The sequence below is a fragment of the Coregonus clupeaformis genome, chromosome 6, assembly GCF_020615455.1.
Source record: "Coregonus clupeaformis isolate EN_2021a chromosome 6, ASM2061545v1, whole genome shotgun sequence".
Classification (NCBI taxonomy): domain Eukaryota; kingdom Metazoa; phylum Chordata; class Actinopteri; order Salmoniformes; family Salmonidae; genus Coregonus; species Coregonus clupeaformis.
Window position 1 is genome coordinate 30233794 of NC_059197.1, and position 19197 is coordinate 30252990.

General features: G+C 47.9%; 1 protein-coding gene across 1 annotated transcript in view; it reads right to left on the reverse strand.

Annotated features, from left to right (window-relative positions):
• The window catches only part of cdon (cell adhesion associated, oncogene regulated), a 136152-nt gene that overhangs the window by 31009 nt on the left and 85946 nt on the right, over positions 1-19197 (reverse strand). The window contains exons 5-9 of the mRNA XM_041878202.2: positions 18675-18818; positions 17968-18255; positions 17551-17820; positions 13404-13742; positions 726-1045 (exon numbers count right to left, since the gene is read on the reverse strand). Of these exons, the coding sequence (XP_041734136.2) occupies positions 726-1045; positions 13404-13742; positions 17551-17820; positions 17968-18255; positions 18675-18818 (1361 nt within the window). The remainder of the gene's footprint in view (positions 1-725; positions 1046-13403; positions 13743-17550; positions 17821-17967; positions 18256-18674; positions 18819-19197) is intronic.

A 19197-nucleotide genomic window follows, 5' to 3' on the forward strand; every position in this document is an offset into this window, starting at 1 on the left:
CCCTGGAGTTTTCCCGGACATAAAGGCTTTAATTGCATCAAGAAGTTCCTCCTCTGTAATTTGGCCTTCACATGAGTCTTTCTGCATAGCTGTTAATTTTACATTATTAATAGAAAAACTAATCCTTACAGTTAACTTTGGTTAGCGGAGATGGAGGAGACTGAAACGAAAACATATGCTTAAAGTACTTTGCTTCCTCTTTCAAAATATTGTTTGGTGAATCATGGGTGACGCCGTCATTTGTAACAATTTTCAGTAAATTCTTTTTGGTAGCATTTCTATGTTGAAGATAAACTAATTATTTGGTGCATTTGTCCCCATATTCCATCCAGTTCGCTTTATTTTTTATAATATATTACACTTGATCTTTCTTGAATAAGTTCCTCCATTTCTTTTTGTTTTTCCTCTGTGGTACTGTTTTTATTACTATGTATCTGTACTGTTAGTCCCTCTATTTCCTTTGTTAATATGAACAATATGAACATACTCTGCTCTACTCTGCTCTGCTCTGCTCTGCTCTACTCTACTCTACTCTACTCTACTCTGCTCTGCTCTGCTCTGCTCTGCTCTGCTCTGCTCTACTCTACTCTACTCTACTCTACTCTGCTCTACTATACTACACTCACATTCAGGTGCTTTATCCCTACCTAGGGCCAGGAGTTTATCCTGGTCAGGGTACAATGACATGGTCAGAAAAACTCCTGTTCCTCCTCCTCTGGACTCACCTTGCGGTACTTGACGAAGTATGCGTTGATTGGATGTCCCCAGTCACGGCCCGCCCTCCACTCAAGGTCATAGATGTCAGGTTTGTGTGTCTGAGGAGGGCTAGTAATGATTGGTGCTTCAGGAGTGGGCCGGTCGCTGCTCCTCTCTGTTGGTTGGCCCATGGTGTCCCATAGCCCCTCCCCTTCTCCTAGTCCCTCCCCTAGCCCTTCCCCTTCCTCCTCGGGTGGGAGGAGCTCATCTCCCTCGTCGCTCTGGATTGGGTGGACGGAGGGGGGTGGAGCCTTGATCAGAATATCGGTTGTGGAACCAGGCTGAGGTTCTGTGAGAGAGAGAGACAGAGAGAGAGAGAGAGAGAGAGAGAGAGAGAGAGAGAGAGAGAGAGAGAGAGAGAGAGAGAGAGAGAGAGAGAGAGAGAGAGAGAGAAGAGAGAGAGAGAGAGAGAGAGAGAGAGAGAGAGAAAGAGGTTTCAGATTAAACCAGAGCTGTATCCAAGTATAGCATCGAAGATTGAAACTTTGATCACAAATCATATGATGTTCTGAATGCATTTTCTTGCTTTGAATTCAGATGCAAATAAAATGAATGTCCTTTCTGGGGCTGGTTGCACCAGTTTGGTGCAAAAAAGTTGGTATGAAATATTAGGTCAGGCGTAGATACACTCTTAGAAAGAAAGACGCTATCTAGAACCTTAAAGGGTTCTTCGGCTGTCCCCATAGGAGAACCCTTTTAAGAACCCGTTTTGTTTCCAGGTAGAACTTTTTGGTTCTAGGTAGAACCCTATTGGGTTCCATGTAGAACCCTTTCCACAGAGGGTTCCACATGGAACTCAAAAAGGTCCTACCTGGAACCAAAAAGGGTTCTCCTATGGGGAAAGCCAAATAATCATTTTGGAACCCTTTTTTCTAAGAGCGTAGGGTCGACTATGTGATCCGAGTTTACACCTGTTGCACCAACCCATAATAAGACTAGTCGTAGCTAAGCCCGGCGTCAGCAATAGGCGTTCATGAGATGTGATGCTTCATAATGATGGTTGCTAGGCAGCGCCCCTTATTAAACTGTTACTGTCCCTGTGGCAGATCTAAACATTCCAAGGCATGTCACTTCGCCCATCACTTCGCATAGCCCACCATTATTATGCACGCACGTTTAAGCTTAACCACAACCGAATGATGAAAATATTGCAATAATCGGCTAATGCAATTGAAGGCATGTATCAAATGGTTGGTAATTGAAACTCCCAAAGTCATCCACTCGTTAAATGTGAAGCAATCGCCATGTGGACAACTACATGAGAATTTCAGCACTGCTTTGATTGCGACAGCGCCATCAGCGCTGGGGGACTTGTTATGATAAATCAATCAATGTCAGAGCATGGGGACTCGTTATGATAAATCAATCAATGTCAGAGCATGGGGACTCGTTATGATAAATCAATCGATGTCAGATTTTTGTTTTCACTGAATCTCCATTTGGATATTTGGTTAACATTTGTCTGGGGAATGTTAGCTAAAATGGAGGTGAGTGTTCATGGTCATTAGTCTGGTTGGCTCATCTATTAGCAGGACTGATCACAACATCTTGCTAGCATACTATGTAACCTAATGGTGGATCATCTTGCTAGCATACTATGTAACCTAATGGTGGATCATCTTGCTAGCATACTATGTAACCTAATGGTAGATTATTTTGCTAGCATACTATGTAACCTAATGGTGGATTATCTTGCTAGCATACTATGTAACCTAATGGTGGATTATCTTGCTAGCATACTATGTAACCTAATGGTGCATTATCTTGCTAGCATACTATGTAACCTAATGTTGGATTATCTTGCTAGCATACTATGTAACCTAATGGTGGATTATCTTGCTAGCATACTATGTAACCTAATGGTGGATTATTTTGCTAGCATACTATGTAACCTAATGGTGGATTATCTTGCTAGCATACTATGTAACCTAATGGTGGATTATCTTGCTAGCATACTATGTAACCTAATGGTGCATTATCTTGCTAGCATACTATGTAACCTAATGGTGGATTATCTTGCTAGCATACTATGTAACCTAATGGTGGATTATCTTGCTAGCATACTATGTAACCTAATGGTGGATTATCTTGCTAGCATACTATGTAACCTAATGGTGGATTATCTTGCTAGCATAGTATGAGGCTATTCTTTTTCTTTTGACTTGTGCATCTAGGCAACTCCAAAAGCCTGCGGAGGTAGTGAAATACGAACACGAAATTCACATGTTTTAAAAAATATAGATTGCTATTATTTCCGATGCATATCATGATGAAGATAGTCCCAATTAACCACCCTACGCTGGAGAAACCAGGCCCAGGCAGCACTCAGAAAGGCTGGTGGTGCAACAGGTATCATTTTTAGGTCTGGCGTAGAGCGCACATACTGTTACCACCCACTTTTGACCAACAGAGTCAGTCTGCTGTAGAGACCAACAGGAACAGAGTCAGTCTGCAGCCAGAGACCAACAGGAACAGAGTCAGTCTGCTGTAGAGACCAACAGGAACAGAGTCAGTCTGCTGTAGAGACCAACAGGAACAGAGTCAGTCTGCTGTAGAGACCAACAGGAACAGAGTCAGTCTGCAGCCAGAGACCAACAGGAACAGAGTCAGTCTGCAGCCAGAGACCAACAGGAACAGAGTCAGTCTGCTGTAGAGACCAACAGGAACAGAGTCAGTCTGCTGTAGAGACCAACAGGAACAGAGTCAGTCTGCAGCCAGAGACCAACAGGAACAGAGTCAGTCTGCTGTAGAGACCAACAGGAACAGAGTCAGTCTGCTGTAGAGACCAACAGGAACAGAGTCAGTCTGCTGTAGAGACCAACAGGAACAGAGTCAGTCTGCTGTAGAGACCAACAGGAACAGAGTCAGTCTGCTGTAGAGACCAACAGGAACAGAGTCAGTCTGCAGCCAGAGACCAACAGGAACAGAGTCAGTCTGCTGTAGAGACCAACAGGAACAGAGTCAGTCTGCTGTAGAGACCAACAGGAACAGAGTCAGTCTGCTGTAGAGACCAACAGGAACAGAGTCAGTCTGCTGTAGAGACCAACAGGAACAGAGTCAGTCTGCTGTAGAGACCAACAGGAACAGAGTCAGTCTGCTGTAGAGACCAACAGGAACAGAGTCAGTCTGCTGTAGAGACCAACAGGAACAGAGTCAGTCTGCTGTAGAGACCAACAGGAACAGAGTCAGTCTGCTGTAGAGACCAACAGGAACAGAGTCAGTCTGCTGTAGAGACCAACAGGAACAGAGTCAGTCTGCTGTAGAGACCAACAGGAACAGAGTCAGTCTGCTGTAGAGACCAACAGGAACAGAGTCAGTCTGCTGTAGAGACCAACAGGAACAGAGTCAGTCTGCTGTAGAGACCAACAGGAACAGAGTCAGTCTGCTGTAGAGACCAACAGGAACAGAGTCAGTCTGCTGTAGAGACCAACAGGAACAGAGTCAGTCTGCTGTAGAGACCAACAGGAACAGAGTCAGTCTGCTGTAGAGACCAACAGGAACAGAGTCAGTCTGCTGTAGAGACCAACAGGAACAGAGTCAGTCTGCTGTAGAGACCAACAGGAACAGAGTCAGTCTGCTGTAGAGACCAACAGGAACAGAGTCAGTCTGCAGCCAGAGACCAACAGGAACAGAGTCAGTCTGCTGTAGAGACCAACAGGAACAGAGTCAGTCTGCTGTAGAGACCAACAGGAACAGAGTCAGTCTGCTGTAGAGACCAACAGGAACAGAGTCAGTCTGCTGTAGAGACCAACAGGAACAGAGTCAGTCTGCAGCCAGAGACCAACAGGAACAGAGTCAGTCTGCTGTAGAGACCAACAGGAACAGAGTCAGTCTGCTGTAGAGACCAACAGGAACAGAGTCAGTCTGCTGTAGAGACCAACAGGAAGAGAGTCAGTCTGCAGCCAGAGACCAACAGGAACAGAGTCAGTCTGCTGTAGAGACCAACAGGAACAGAGTCAGTCTGCTGTAGAGACCAACAGGAACAGAGTCAGTCTGCTGTAGAGACCAACAGGAACAGAGTCAGTCTGCTGTAGAGACCAACAGGAACAGAGTCAGTCTGCTGTAGAGACCAACAGGAACAGAGTCAGTCTGCTGTAGAGACCAACAGGAACAGAGTCAGTATGCTGTAGAGACCAACAGGAACAGAGTCAGTCTGCTGTAGAGACCAACAGGAACAGAGTCAGTCTGCTGTAGAGACCAACAGGAACATAGTCAGTCTGCTGTAGAGACCAACAGGAACAGAGTCAGTCTGCTGTAGAGACCAACAGGAACAGAGTCAGTCTGCTGTAGAGACCAACAGGAACAGAGTCAGTCTGCTGTAGAGACCAACAGGAACAGAGTCAGTCTGCTGTAGAGACCAACAGGAACAGAGTCAGTCTGCTGTAGAGACCAACAGGAACAGAGTCAGTCTGCTGTAGAGACCAACAGGAACAGAGTCAGTCTGCTGTAGAGACCAACAGGAACAGAGTCAGTCTGCTGTAGAGACCAACAGGAACAGAGTCAGTCTGCTGTAGAGACCAACAGGAACAGAGTCAGTCTGCCAGCCAGAGACCAACAGGAACAGAGTCAGTCTGCTGTAGAGACCAACAGGAACAGAGTCAGTCTGCTGTAGAGACCAACAGGAACAGAGTCAGTCTGCTGTAGAGACCAACAGGAACAGAGTCAGTCTGCTGTAGAGACCAACAGGAACAGAGTCAGTCTGCTGTAGAGACCAACAGGAACAGAGTCAGTCTGCAGCCAGAGACCAACAGGAACAGAGTCAGTCTGCTGTAGAGACCAACAGGAACAGAGTCAGTCTGCTGTAGAGACCAACAGGAACAGAGTCAGTCTGCTGTAGAGACCAACAGGAACAGAGTCAGTCTGCTGTAGAGACCAACAGGAACAGAGTCAGTCTGCAGCCAGAGACCAACAGGAACAGAGTCAGTCTGCTGTAGAGACCAACAGGAACAGAGTCAGTCTGCTGTAGAGACCAACAGGAACAGAGTCAGTCTGCTGTAGAGACCAACAGGAACAGAGTCAGTCTGCTGTAGAGACCAACAGGAACAGAGTCAGTCTGCTGTAGAGACCAACAGGAACAGAGTCAGTCTGCTGTAGAGACCAACAGGAACAGAGTCAGTCTGCTGTAGAGACCAACAGGAACAGAGTCAGTCTGCTGTAGAGACCAACAGGAACAGAGTCAGTCTGCTGTAGAGACCAACAGGAACAGAGTCAGTCTGCTGTAGAGACCAACAGGAACAGAGTCAGTCTGCTGTAGAGACCAACAGGAACAGAGTCAGTCTGCTGTAGAGACCAACAGGAACAGAGTCAGTCTGCTGTAGAGACCAACAGGAACAGAGTCAGTCTGCTGTAGAGACCAACAGGAACAGAGTCAGTCTGCTGTAGAGACCAACAGGAACAGAGTCAGTCTGCTGTAGAGACCAACAGGAACAGAGTCAGTCTGCAGCCAGAGACCAACAGGAACAGAGTCAGTCTGCTGTAGAGACCAACAGGAACAGAGTCAGTCTGCTGTAGAGACCAACAGGAACAGAGTCAGTCTGCTGTAGAGACCAACAGGAACAGAGTCAGTCTGCTGTAGAGACCAACAGGAACAGAGTCAGTCTGCTGTAGAGACCAACAGGAACAGAGTCAGTCTGCTGTAGAGACCAACAGGAACAGAGGAGGGAATTTGTCTCCACCGTGGACCGCAGGCCAGCCGGCAGGGCAGCAGGCAGGGCAGCAGGCAGGCCAGCCGGCAGGGCAGCAGGCAGGGCAGGAGGCAGGGCAGCAGGCAGGGCAGGAGGCAGGGCAGGAGGCAGGGCAGCAGGCAGGCCAGCCGGCAGGGCAGCAGGCAGGCCAGCCGGCAGGGGAGCAGGCAGGGCAGGAAAGTTTTACATTGGGAACAAGCCTTTTCAATCTACATTAAATAACAAGAAACTCCTGGATACCCACAGCGCTACATGAAAATACTATTATTTAAAAAAAACTAAAATTATAAACCAGGTCAGAGAGCTGTACCTAGGGACGTCAGGGAGGCTGGGAGGCTGGGAGGAGGGGAGGCTGGGAGGAGGGGAGGCAGGGAGGAGGGGAGGCTGGGAGGAGGGGAGGCTGGGAGGAGGGGAGGCTGGGAGGAGGGGAGGCTGGGAGGAGGGGAGGCTGGGAGGAGGGGAGGCTGGGAGGAGGTGAGGCTGGGAGGAGGTGAGGCTGGGAAGAGGGGAGGCTGGAAGGAGGTTTGGCAGGAGACACAGAATATTACGCTATATTACAGAATATTACAGTATATCACAGAATATTACACTATATCACAGAATATCACAGTATATTACACTATATTACACTATATTACACTATATAACAGAATATTACTATATATTACAGCATATTACAGTATATTACAGTCAGTGGCGGTTGGTGCAGTTTAGGATGAGGGAGGATGAATTTTTTTTTATGAGCACGGCCTTATTTCGATAACAGCATATTGGATGACTGTTATTCATATTCCATTCACCCAGATCAATGTAACACTGATAGGTTTAGGCTACTACATGATACTCACATGTTCCCTGTACCCATCATGAGGTTGCTACAACCTAGCCTATGAATTAAAGTTTACAACGTAGGGGCATAGGTCAAGAGAATTTTGAGTAATCAAGGTGTCAGACATTGACACATTCAATACAGCCTTGCCCACTCTTGCCTGCATCTAGCTGATCTAGGGTGCAATCATTAGTCCAACAGCTGCAAATTAGTTTCTATTGGACAAATTCAGGTATGTTTATCCCCGTTTTGTTCCGTTTGCTTCCGTTTAAGAAAAGTTTTTCAATAGAATTGGCGCAATGAATACAACCCTGATCACACGCAAACACAGTTCACTTTCATACCAGACACATACAAACAGCAAGCGGTACCGGTAGGGTAGGGTAGGGTAGGGAGCACAGCAGGGTAGGGTAGAGAAGGGTAAGGTAGGGTAGAGGAGGGTAGGGTAGAGGAGGGTTAAGTAGGGTAGAGGAGGGTAGGGTAGGGTAGAGGAGGGTTAAGTAGGGTAGAGGAGGGTAGGGTAGGGTAGAGGAGGGTTAAGTAGGGTAGAGGAGGGTAGGGTAGGGTAGAGGAGGGTAGAGGAGGGTAGGGTAGAGGAGGGTAGGATAGGGTAGAGGAGGGTAGGGTAGAGGAGGGTAGGATAGGGTAGAGGAGGGTAGGGTAGAGGAGGGTAGAGGAGGGTAGGGTAGAGGAGGGTAGGGTAGAGGAGGGTAGGGTAGAGGAGGGTAGGGTAGAGGAGGGTAGGATAGGGAGCACAGCAGGGTAGGGTAGAGGAGGGTAGGGTAGGATAGGGTAGAGGAGGGTAGGGTAGGGTAGGGTAGAGGAGGGTAGGGTAGGGTAGAGGAGTGTAGAGGAGGGTAGGGTAGGATAGGGTAGAGGAGGGTAGGGTAGAGGAGGGTAGGGTAGGATAGGGTAGAGGAGGGTAGGGTAGGGTAGAGGAGGGTAGAGGAGGGTAGGGTAGAGGAGGGTAGGGTAGAGGAGGGTAGAGGAGGGTAGAGGAGGGTAGGGTAGAGTAGGGTAGGGTAGGGTAGGGTAGAGGAGGGTAGGGTAGAAGAGGGTAGGGTAGAGGAGGGTAGAGGAGGGTAGGGTAGGGTAGAGGAGGGTAGGGTAGAGGAGGGTAGGGTAGGATAGGGTAGAGGAGGGTAGGGTAGGGTAGAGGAGGGTAGAGTAGGATAGGGTAGAGGAGGGTAGGGTAGGGTAGAGGAGGGTAGAGAAGGGTAGGGTAGGATAGGGTAGAGGAGGGTAGGGTAGAGGAGGGTAGGGTAGGATAGGGTAGAGGAGGGTAGGGTAGGATAGGGTAGAGGAGGGTAGGGTAGGGTAGGGAGCACAGCAGGGTAGGGTAAGGGGAGGGTAGGGTAGAGGAGGGTAAGGTAGGGTAGAGGAGGGTAGGGTAGAGGAGGGTAGGAGGAGGGTAGGGATAGGGTAGAGGAGGGTAGGGTAGAGGAGGGTAGAGGAGGGTAGGGTAGGGTAGAGGAGGGTAGGGTAGAGGAGGGTAGAGGAGGGTAGAGGAGGGTAGAGGAGGGTAGGGTAGAGGAGGGTAGAGGAGGGTAGGGTAGGGTAGGGGAGGGTAGGATAGGGTAGAGGAGGGTAGGGTAGGATAGGGTAGAGGAGGGTAGGGTAGGGTAGGGAGCACAGCAGGGTAGGGTAGAGGAGGGTAGGGTAGAGGAGGGTAAGGTAGGGTAGAGGAGGGTAGGGTAGAGGAGGGTAGAGGAGGGTAGGATAGGGTAGAGGAGGGTAGGGTAGAGGAGGGTAGAGGAGGGTAGGGTAGGGTAGAGGAGGGTAGGGTAGAGGAGGGTAGAGGAGGGTAGGGTAGGGTAGAGGAGGGTAGGGTAGAGGAGGGTAGGGTAGAGGAGGGTAGAGGAGGGTAGGGTGGGTAGGGTAGGGTAGGGTAGAGGAGGGTAGGGGTAGGGTAGAGGAGGGTAGGGTAGAGGAGGGTAGAGGCGGGTAGGGTAGGGTAGAGGAGGGTAGGATAGAGGAGGGTAGGGTAGAGGAGGGTAGGGTAGAGGAGGGTAGGGTAGAGGAGGGTAGAGGAGGGTAGAGGAGGGTAGAGGAGGGTAGGGTAGAGGAGGGTAGGATAGAGGAGGGTAGGGTAGGGTAGAGGAGGGTAGGGTAGAGGAGGGTAGGGTAGGATAGAGGAGGGTAGGGTAGAGGAGGGTAGAGGAGGGTAGGGTAGGGTAGAGGAGGGTAGAGGAGGGTAGGGTAGAGGAGGGTAGGGTAGAGGAGGGTAGAGGAGGGTAGAGGAGGGTAGAGGAGGGTAGGGTAGAGGAGGGTAGGGTAGGGTAGAGGAGGGTAGGGTAGAGGAGGGTAGGGTAGGGTAGAGGAGGGTAGGGTAGGATAGGGTAGAGGAGGGTAGGGTAGGGATAGGGGTAGGAGGAGGGTAGGGGTGGGGTAGGGAGCACAGCAGGGTAGGGTAGGGAGGGTGGGGTAGAGGAGGGTAAGGTAGGGTAGAGGAGGGTAGGGGTAGAGGAGGGTAGAGGAGGGTAGGATAGGGTAGAGGAGGGTAGGGGTAGAGGAGGGTAGAGGAGGGTAGGGTAGGGAGTGAGAGGGTAGGGTGAGGAGGGTAGAGGAGGGTAGGGGTAGAGGAGGGTAGGGTAGAGGAGGGTAGAGGAGGGTAGAGGAGGGTAGGGTAGGGTAGGGGAGGGTAGGATAGGGTAGAGGAGGGTAGGGTAGGATAGGGTAGAGGAGGGTAGGGTAGGGAGCACAGCAGGGTAGGGTAGAGGAGGGTAGGGTAGAGGAGGGTAAGGTAGGGTAGAGGAGGGTAGGGTAGAGGAGGGTAGAGGAGGGTAGGGATAGGGGTAGAGGAGGGTAGGGTAGAGGAGGGTAGAGGAGGGTAGGGGTAGGGTAGAGGAGGGTAGGGGTAGAGGAGGGTAGAGGAGGGTAGGGTAGGGTAGAGGAGGGTAGGGTAGAGGAGGGTAGGGTAGAGGAGGGTAGAGGAGGGTAGGGTAGGGTAGGGTAGGGTAGGGTAGAGGAGGGTAGGGTAGGGTAGAGGAGGGTAGGGTAGAGGAGGGTAGAGGAGGGTAGGGTAGGGTAGAGGAGGGTAGGATAGAGGAGGGTAGGGTAGAGGAGGGTAGGGGTAGAGGAGGGTAGGGTAGAGGAGGGTAGAGGAGGGGAGGGGAGGGTAGGGTAGAGGAGGGTAGGGATAGAGGAGGGTAGGGGTAGGGTAGAGGAGGGTAGGGTAGGGGGAGGGTAGGGGTAGGATAGAGGAGGGTAGGGTAGAGGAGGGTAGAGGAGGGTAGGGTAGGGTAGAGGAGGGTAGAGGAGGGTAGGGTAGAGGAGGGTAGGGTAGAGGAGGGTAGGGTAGAGGAGGGTAGAGGAGGGTAGGGTAGAGGAGGGAAGGGTAGGGTAGAGGAGGGTAGGGGAGAGGAGGGTAGGGTAGGGTAGAGGAGGGTAGGGTAGAGGAGGGTAGAGGAGGGTAGGGTAGGGTAGAGGAGGGTAGGGTAGAGGAGGGTAGAGGAGGGTAGGGTAGGGTAGAGGAGGGTAGGGGTGAGGAGGGTAGAGGAGGGTAGGGTAGGGGTAGAGGAGGGTAGGGGTGAGGAGGGTAGGGTAGAGGAGGGTAGGGGTAGAGGAGGGTAGAGGAGGGTAGGGTAGGGGTAGAGGAGGGTAGGGTAGAGGAGGGTAGAGGAGGGTAGGGTAGGGTAGAGGAGGGTAGGGGTAGAGGAGGGTAGAGGAGGGTAGGGTAGGGGTAGAGGAGGGTAGGGTAGAGGAGGGTAGGGTAGGGTAGAGGAGGGTAGGGTAGAGGAGGGTAGGGTAGAGGAGGGTAGGGTAGAGGAGGGTAGGGTAGGGTAGGGTAGAGGAGGGTAGGGTAGGGTAGAGGGAGGGTAGGGTAGAGGAGGGTAGAGGAGGGTAGGGTAGGGTAGAGGAGGGTAGGGTAGGGTAGAGGAGGGTAGAGGAGGGTAGGGTAGGGGTAGAGGAGGGTAGGGTAGAGGAGGGTAGAGGAGGGTAGGGTAGGGTAGAGGAGGGTAGGGTAGGGTAGGGTAGGGTAGAGGAGGGTAGGGGTAGAGGAGGGTAGAGGAGGGTAGGGTAGGGTAGGGTAGGGTAGGGTAGGGTAGAGGAGGGTAGGGTAGAGGAGGGTAGAGGAGGGTAGGGTAGGGTAGAGGAGGGTAGGGGGGAGGAGGCCAGCAGGGTGCTTGGGGCGTGTTAGGGGGCTGTTTTGGGGGGGGGGGTGGCAGGCAGTCAGGCAGGCAGCAGTGGGTTCACTTACTAAACAAACAGGCTTGGAGCTGGTAACACTAACCCTGGGATATGGAACTGCGCCAGCTGCCCCACATTCCTCACAGCAACCATTAAAATACCAGGAGAATCATCCCCAGCTGCACTACATATAGAAATACCAGGAGAATCATCCCCAGCTACACTACATCTAGAAAAACCAGGAGAATCATCCCCAGCTACACTACATCTAGAAAAACCAGGAGAATCATCCCCAGCTGCACTACATCTAGATATACTTTCTCTCTCTCCCTGTCTCCATCTCTCTCTCTCTCTCTCTCTCTCTCTCTCTCTCCCTCCATCTCTCTCTCTTTCTCTCTCTCCTTCTCTCTCTCTCTCTCTCTCTCTCTCTATCCCTCTCTCTCTCTCCTTCTCTCTCCAGCTCTCTCTCTCTCTATCCCAGATCAGTCCATCAACTATATATCACAGCCACAGATCAGTCCATTAGCTATATATCCCACGTGGGGCCAGTATGAAAAATTTATGCACTCACTAATTGGAAGTCGCTCTGGATAAGAGTGTCTGCTAAATGACTAAAATGTAAATTGGATCACAAAAAAAAAAATATATATATATATATATATATATATATCACAGTCACAGATCAGTCCATTAGCTATATTTATTTTTTAATTTTAATTTAATTTAACCCTTATTTTACCAGGTTAGTTTACTGAGAACACATTCTCATTTACATCAACGACCTGGGGAATGGTTACAGGTGAGAGGAGGGGGGATGAATGAGCCAATTGGAAGCTGGGGATGATTAGGCGGCCATGATGGTATGAGGGCCAGATAACTGAAGGCCATTCTAAAAGATCCATTTCAGCAGAAACCCTAGGGCAATAGTAATAGTGTAAATCACAACTGGCGGCTCTTTTGTAGACCCGTGGATCATTTCCAAAATATAAATTTAAAAAAACGTACTGTTGCGAGTTAGAATAGTAGAAACACAAGATAGAAATGTGCTTGTGCATCAGCAGTTCCTCTTGTTATGTCAGTCACTGACAGTCACTCAAATAGCCCATGTCAGCAGAAAAAAAAAAGATTGGAAAGTTAGTCTAGCCAGCTATCTAAACTTCTAGTAATCATGGTCGAATGAATGACCGGGGGGTCCCCATTGATTTTGTTAGTCACTCTCACTCTAGTAAAAGGCATAAACTGCCGCGCACCCCCAAATGTTGTGTAGAGGTTCTGACTAACGGAGAGTAAACTATACACAAACAAAACAAGTTGCTTTATTATAAACTCTATTATGCTCCCAAACATTTAATGGCTTTAGTAACCAACGTTTCTCCCAAACATTTCTTGGCTTTAGTAACCAACGTTTCTCCCAAACATTTCTTGGCTTTAGTAACCAACGTTTCTCCCAAACATTTAATGGCTTTAGTAACCAACGTTTCTCCCAAACATTTATTGGCTTTAGTAACCAACGTTTCTCCCAAACATTTAATGGGTTTAGCAACCAACGTTTCTCCCAAACATTTATTGGCTTAGTAACCAACGTTTCTCCCAAACATTTAATGGCTTTAGTAACCAACGTTTCTCCCAAACATTTAATGGGTTTAGCGACCAACGTTTCCCCCAAACATTTAATGGGTTTAGCGACCAACGTTTCCCCCAAACATTTAATGGCTTTAGTAACCAACGTTTCTCCCAAACATTTAATGGGTTTAGCGACCAACGTTTCTCCCAGAAATGTAATGGTTAGCAAACTTGCTTTAAAACTGCAACATTTTCTTTACGCCTCATGGCAAAATGTGTAGAATTACAGGAAATTAACTGTAAAACACAATTTCACTTAGGGTCCCCAAAAGGCTCAGACTGCGGCCCCTCATGATGAATTCAGATTTTTTTGTGGCACCTACCCCCATCCAAGTTGCCCATCCCTGGTGTAAATGGATCAGTCAATCGTCCAGTCTTACCAACAGTGAGGACAGCCTCAGCCGTGACAGAGCCCATCTCATTTGACGCCTCACAGATATACCTCCCGGCCTGGGCCTGGGTCACAGCCTGGATGTAGAGTGAGCTGGACCCAGGACGGGACATGGTGAGGTGGGGAGGCCCTTCACCGGGGCCCCTGGCTGCGGCCTGCGGCGGGAGGAGGTGGAGGGCCGGGTGGGTGGAGACAGGGCCGTGGGCGTCGTACCAGCGGATGGCGGGGCGGGGGTGTCCTGTGGCGTTACAGGAAAAAGACACGGTCTCGCCTTCCTGGTACGAACCACTCACAGGAGGGGACAGGATGGTGGGGAGGGAACTGAAACCTGGCAACGCAAATATACATCAATTAATAAATCAATCAATCAATCAAATGTATTTATAAAGCCCTTTTACAGGAACATTTGTACTTTGACAGGAACTTTCTTACCAGGAGCTCAATGCTGGCACACTAAACATAAACAAAACAGAGACACAAACACAACTGACAGTGTACTCCTTTAATGATGGATCATATTAAACAGTTTATATATACAACAATATCATTTAGTGTAACAGGCAGCAGGGACGATTTGATATCAACCTCCAGTGCCTGGTACCTGGTAACCCACGGAGCCAAAGAACTGCAGTGACTGTGTTTTAATACTCAGTTTATCTAACTCACATCTAGTTCTCAACGTAAACACACCAGTGCTGCTGCTGACTGACCTGCAGCACATCATAGCAGAATAAATCTCTCCTTCGGCACTCAGAGATGGGGGAGGGAGGAGAGAGGGAGGGAGGAGAGTGGGAAGGGGGGAATGAGGATTACTATCCCACACTATCTCTGGTCTCAGCTCCCTGTCTCTACTGTTGGAGAGATAGAGACCACTAGAAGAGTGAGGGACTGTGTGTGTGTGTGTGTGTGTGTGTGTGTGTGTGTGTGTGTGTGTGTGTGTGTGTGTGTCTGTGTGTGTCTGTGTGTGTCTGTCTGTGTATGTCTGACAAGCTCCAGACCACCCAGCTGTCAACATCATACACTACTGACTCTTATTTATTAACACATACTGTAGCATCTGCTATTAGCCTTACTGCTATTAGCCTTATTGCTATTAGCCTTACTGCTATTAGCCTTACTGCTATTAGCCTTACTGCTATTAGCCTTATTGCTATTAGCCTTATTGCTACTAGCCTTAATGCTATTAGCCTTACTGCTATTAGCCTTATTGCTACTAGCCTTAATGCTATTAGCCTTACTGCTATTAGCCTTATTGCTACTAGCCTTAATGCTATTAGCCTTACTGCTATTAGCCTTACTGCTATTTCCTTACTGCTATTAGCCTTACTGCTATTAGCCTTACTGCTATTAGCCTTATTGCTACTAGCCTTACTGCTATTAGCCTTACTGCTATTAGCATTACTGATACTAGCCTTACTGCTATTAGCCTTACTGCTATTAGCCTTACTGCTATTAGCCTTACTGCTAAAACCTTACTGCTAATAGCCTTACTGCTATTAGCTTTACTGCTATTAGCCTTACTGCTATTAGCCTTATTGCTACTAGCCTTACTGCTATTAGCCTTACTGCTATTAGCATTACTGATACTAGCCTTACTGCTATTAGCCTTACTGCTATTAGCCTTACTGCTATTAGCCTTACTGCTATTAGCCTTACTGCTAAAACCTTACTGCTATTAGCCTTACTGCTAAAACCTTACTGCTAATAGCCTTACTGCTATTAGCCTTACTGCTATTAGCATTACTGATACTAGCCTTACTGCATGGAACGACAGATAGTGTCTGTCATATATGTGAGATACTTGTTGTAGTTTTTTTACATTTATTTAACCCCTTATTTTTAGCACTAAACAGTCTCCATATACACTACCGTTCAAAAGTTTGGGGTCACTTAGAAATGTCCTTGTTTTCGAAAGAAAAGCAAAAATTTTTGTTCATTAAAATAACATCAAATTGATCAGAAATACAGTGTAGACATTGTTAATGTTGTAAATGGCTATTGTAGCTGGACACGGCTGATTTTTAATGGAATATCTACATAGGCGTACAGAGGCCCATTATCAGCAACCATCAGTCCTGTGTTCCAATGGCTTGTTGTGTTTGCTAATCCAAGTTTATCATTTTAAAAGGCTAATTGATCATTAGAAAACCCTTTTGCAATTATGTTAGCACAGCTGAAAACTGTTGTGCTGATTAAAGAAGCAATAAGACTAGTTGAGTATCTGGATCATCAGCAATTGTGGGTTACGCAAAACACCAGTCTAAACGTCATATGGCTTTTTCTTTGCAACTCTGCCTAGAAGGTCAGCATCCCGGAGTCGCCTCTTCACTGTTGACGGTGAGACTGGTGTTTTGCGGGTACTATTTAATTAAGCTGCCAGTTGAGGACCTGTGAGGCGCCTGTTTCTCAAACTAGACACTAATGTATTTGTCCTCTTGCTCAGTTGTGCACCGGGGCCTCCCACTCCTCTTTCTATTCTGGTTAGAGCCAGTTTGCGCTGTTCTGTGAAGGGAGTAGTATACAGCGTTGTACGAGATCTTCAGTTTCTTGGCAATTTCTCGCATGGAATAGCCTTCATTTCTCAGAACAAGAATAGACTGACGAGTTTCAGAAGAAAGTTCTTTGTTTCTGGCCATTTTTAGCCTGTAATCGAACCCACAATTGCTGATGCTCCAGATACTCAACTAGTCTCAAGAAGGCCAGTTTTATTGCTTCTTTAATCGGCACAACAGTTTTCAGCTGTGCTTACATAATTGTAAAAGGGTTTCCTAATGATCAATTAGCCTTTTAAAATGATAAACTTGGATTAGCAAACACAACGTGCCATTGTAACACAGGACTGATGGTTGCTGATAATGGGCCTCTGTACGCCTATGTAGATATTCCATTAAAAATCAGCCGTTTCCAGCTACAATAGCCATTTACAACATTAACAATGTCTACACTGTATTTCTGATCAATTTGATGTTATTTTAATGGACAAAAAAATTGCTTTTCTTTCAAAAACAAGGACATTTCTAAGTGACCCCAAACTTTTGAACGGTAGCGTATCCTTCCATTCCATTATCAACTGGTACCGGGGGACCTTCAGACGAGACTTGTGAGGCCTGTGGGCATCCTAGAGCAAAACATGAGAGTCTCACCTTTACACAGAAGGGTCATATTAGTGTGTAGCCCAAACTGTTCGGACGCTACAGACAGAAGTTGGCAGATCGGCTGTACCGACTTCAGACGAGTCCCAAAACGCTTGTGGGGGTCGTAGAGAAAAACGGAGAACACCATCGTGTTCGTGAGAGGCTTATCTTTCCATAGAAGGGTCATCATTTCTAGGCCAAACCGTTCGGACGCTACAGACAATTTTGTGAGAAGACGATTTTCGGGATGTCTCATGGTCTGACAAACACCGCTCTAGCTCTGTCACCTTTCACCGCAGATGTGGAAGTGTTACATAGGCGGATGTGGTGGATTGAAACGCATCCAATGCAAAAAAACAGATATCTCTGACAGATTTATATGGGGATTTTTCTTATTACGCTAATTGGAGATCGACTCTAGGGGTTTAACTTAACCCTAACCTTAACCCAAACTTTAACCCTAATTCCTAACCCTAAACCTAACCCCTAACCCTTATCTAACCCCAACCCCAACCCTAAACCTAACCCCTAACCCTAAAATAGCCCTTTTCCTTGTGGGGATGTGAATTTTCCTTGTTTTACTATCCTTGTGAGGACTTTTGTCCCCATAAGGATAATAAAACCAAACACACACACACACGCTCAGAGCCCTCCAAGGCTACTCTTTACATTCCTCTGTCCCTGAGCTCATCCCTGGTGGCCGGCACAAAGGTACCTCTCACGCAGAGACAGGAGGGGAGAGATGTGGGGGAGAGGGGGTAAGGGAGAGCTACTGGGGCGGCAGGTAGCTTAGTGTTTAAGAGCGTTGTGCCAGTAACCGAAAGGTCGCTGGTTCTAATCCCCGAGCCGACTAGGTGAAAAATCTGTCGATGTGCCCTTGAGCAAGACACTTAACCCTAATTGCTCCTGTAAGTCGCTCTGGATAAACCAGCAGGGAAAAAAGCACATTTTCTCATACAATCACTTCCTGATATGCCACTACTTTAGAAGAGTACACTGTACCTGATTGGAGGGTGAGCCTGCCAGCTGACTGGGCTGAGCCAATCGCGTTGTCCACCAGGCACTGGTACACGCCCTCGTCCTGTGATGTCACCCCTTTGATGTAGAGGGAGGAGCCTGAGATTTGGAGGCGGGGCGAAGGGGCGATGGGGGCAGAGTTGAAGAGCCAGGTGACATTGGGGGTGGGGTTTCCCTTGGCAATGCAGGTGAAGCGGGCGGCGTCTCCAGGTAAGACATACTGGTCAGACAGATTTCTCAGAATAGATGCCTCCTCTGGAGAGGAGAGGGGAGGAAGTCAGAACTCTCAACTAGTTAGATAAAATCTACCATTAGAGTAATTCATCTAACCTTTCTTTAACCATGAAGTCCCATTGAGGTCAGCTGATCTGTTCCCCCAGAAGTGGCCTGTTAGTAACTCACCGAGCACATTCACAGTATAGTTGACGCTGCGTATGTTCCTCCCTGTCTCCGTGGTAACAAAACACAGGTAGTTCCCTCCATCACTCCTCTTCAGGCTCTGTAGGACCAGGTTGTTCCCTGCTGGCACGGCAGGTACTGCCACCTCCTGCCCATTCTTCAGCCACTGAGCAGCGGGCGACGGACTGCCCGACACCACACACTCCAACACCAGCAAGCTGGAATGTTCCACTGATAGAGTAGTAGGGGTGATGGGGTATACTATCCTCACTGGGGAGGGGTCGTCAGAGGCTGAGGAGAAAGCGGAAGTGTTGTAAAGATTAGACATAAAGTGGTGAAAGCCTTGTAATGAAACACTGTCATCTTCTCTTAGCTACATACAGTATTAAATCGCAATAAAGTACCGTCTGTATTGAAGTAGAGATATTGAAGAAGAGATATTGAAGAAGAGATAATGAAGAAGAGATAATGAAGTAGAGATAATGAAGTAGAGATAATGAAGTAGAGATAATGAAGAAGAGATAATGAAGAAGAGATAATGAAGAAGAGATAATGAAGCAATAAAGAAATAACAAGTAAGTTAATGAAGAAGAGATAATGAAGAATAGATAATGAAGAAGAGATAATGAAGCAATAAAGAAATAACAAGTAAGTGTTCCATTGAGAGGAGAGTCAGAGAAGTGTGGTAGTTAAAATACCATATGACTTACGTTTGACAGTCAGCTTGGTACCTTGAGCCTCTACTCTGGTCTCCATGGTTACAGGGTTGTATGCACCACACTTATACATGCCCCCATGCTGGGGGGAAACAGAGAGGATCTGAAGGTTCCCAGACGGGAGGACTATATAGTCATCTGAAAACAGAGAGGCAATCACAATCCCTATTACGTCCTCAATATGGCCTTCAGATATGGAGCCTCTGTACACATACAGAAAATATACACAATGTGACAGTATGGCTGAAGATACTTACTTTACTTAGCTTTTTTATTCTACTTTATTTACTTTTAATCTTAAGATTTACTTGGTTTGGTATGTCATTGAGAACACATGCTTCTCTACAGTAAGTAGCTGGTTGGTTACAGAGTGTTGGTTTCAGAGTGTTGGTTTCAGAGTGTTGGTTTCAGAGTGTTGGTTACAGAGTGTTGGTTTCAGAGTGTTGGTTTCAGAGTGTTGGTTACAGAGTGTTGGTTACAGAGTGTTGGTTTCAGAGTGTTGGTTACAGAGTGTTGG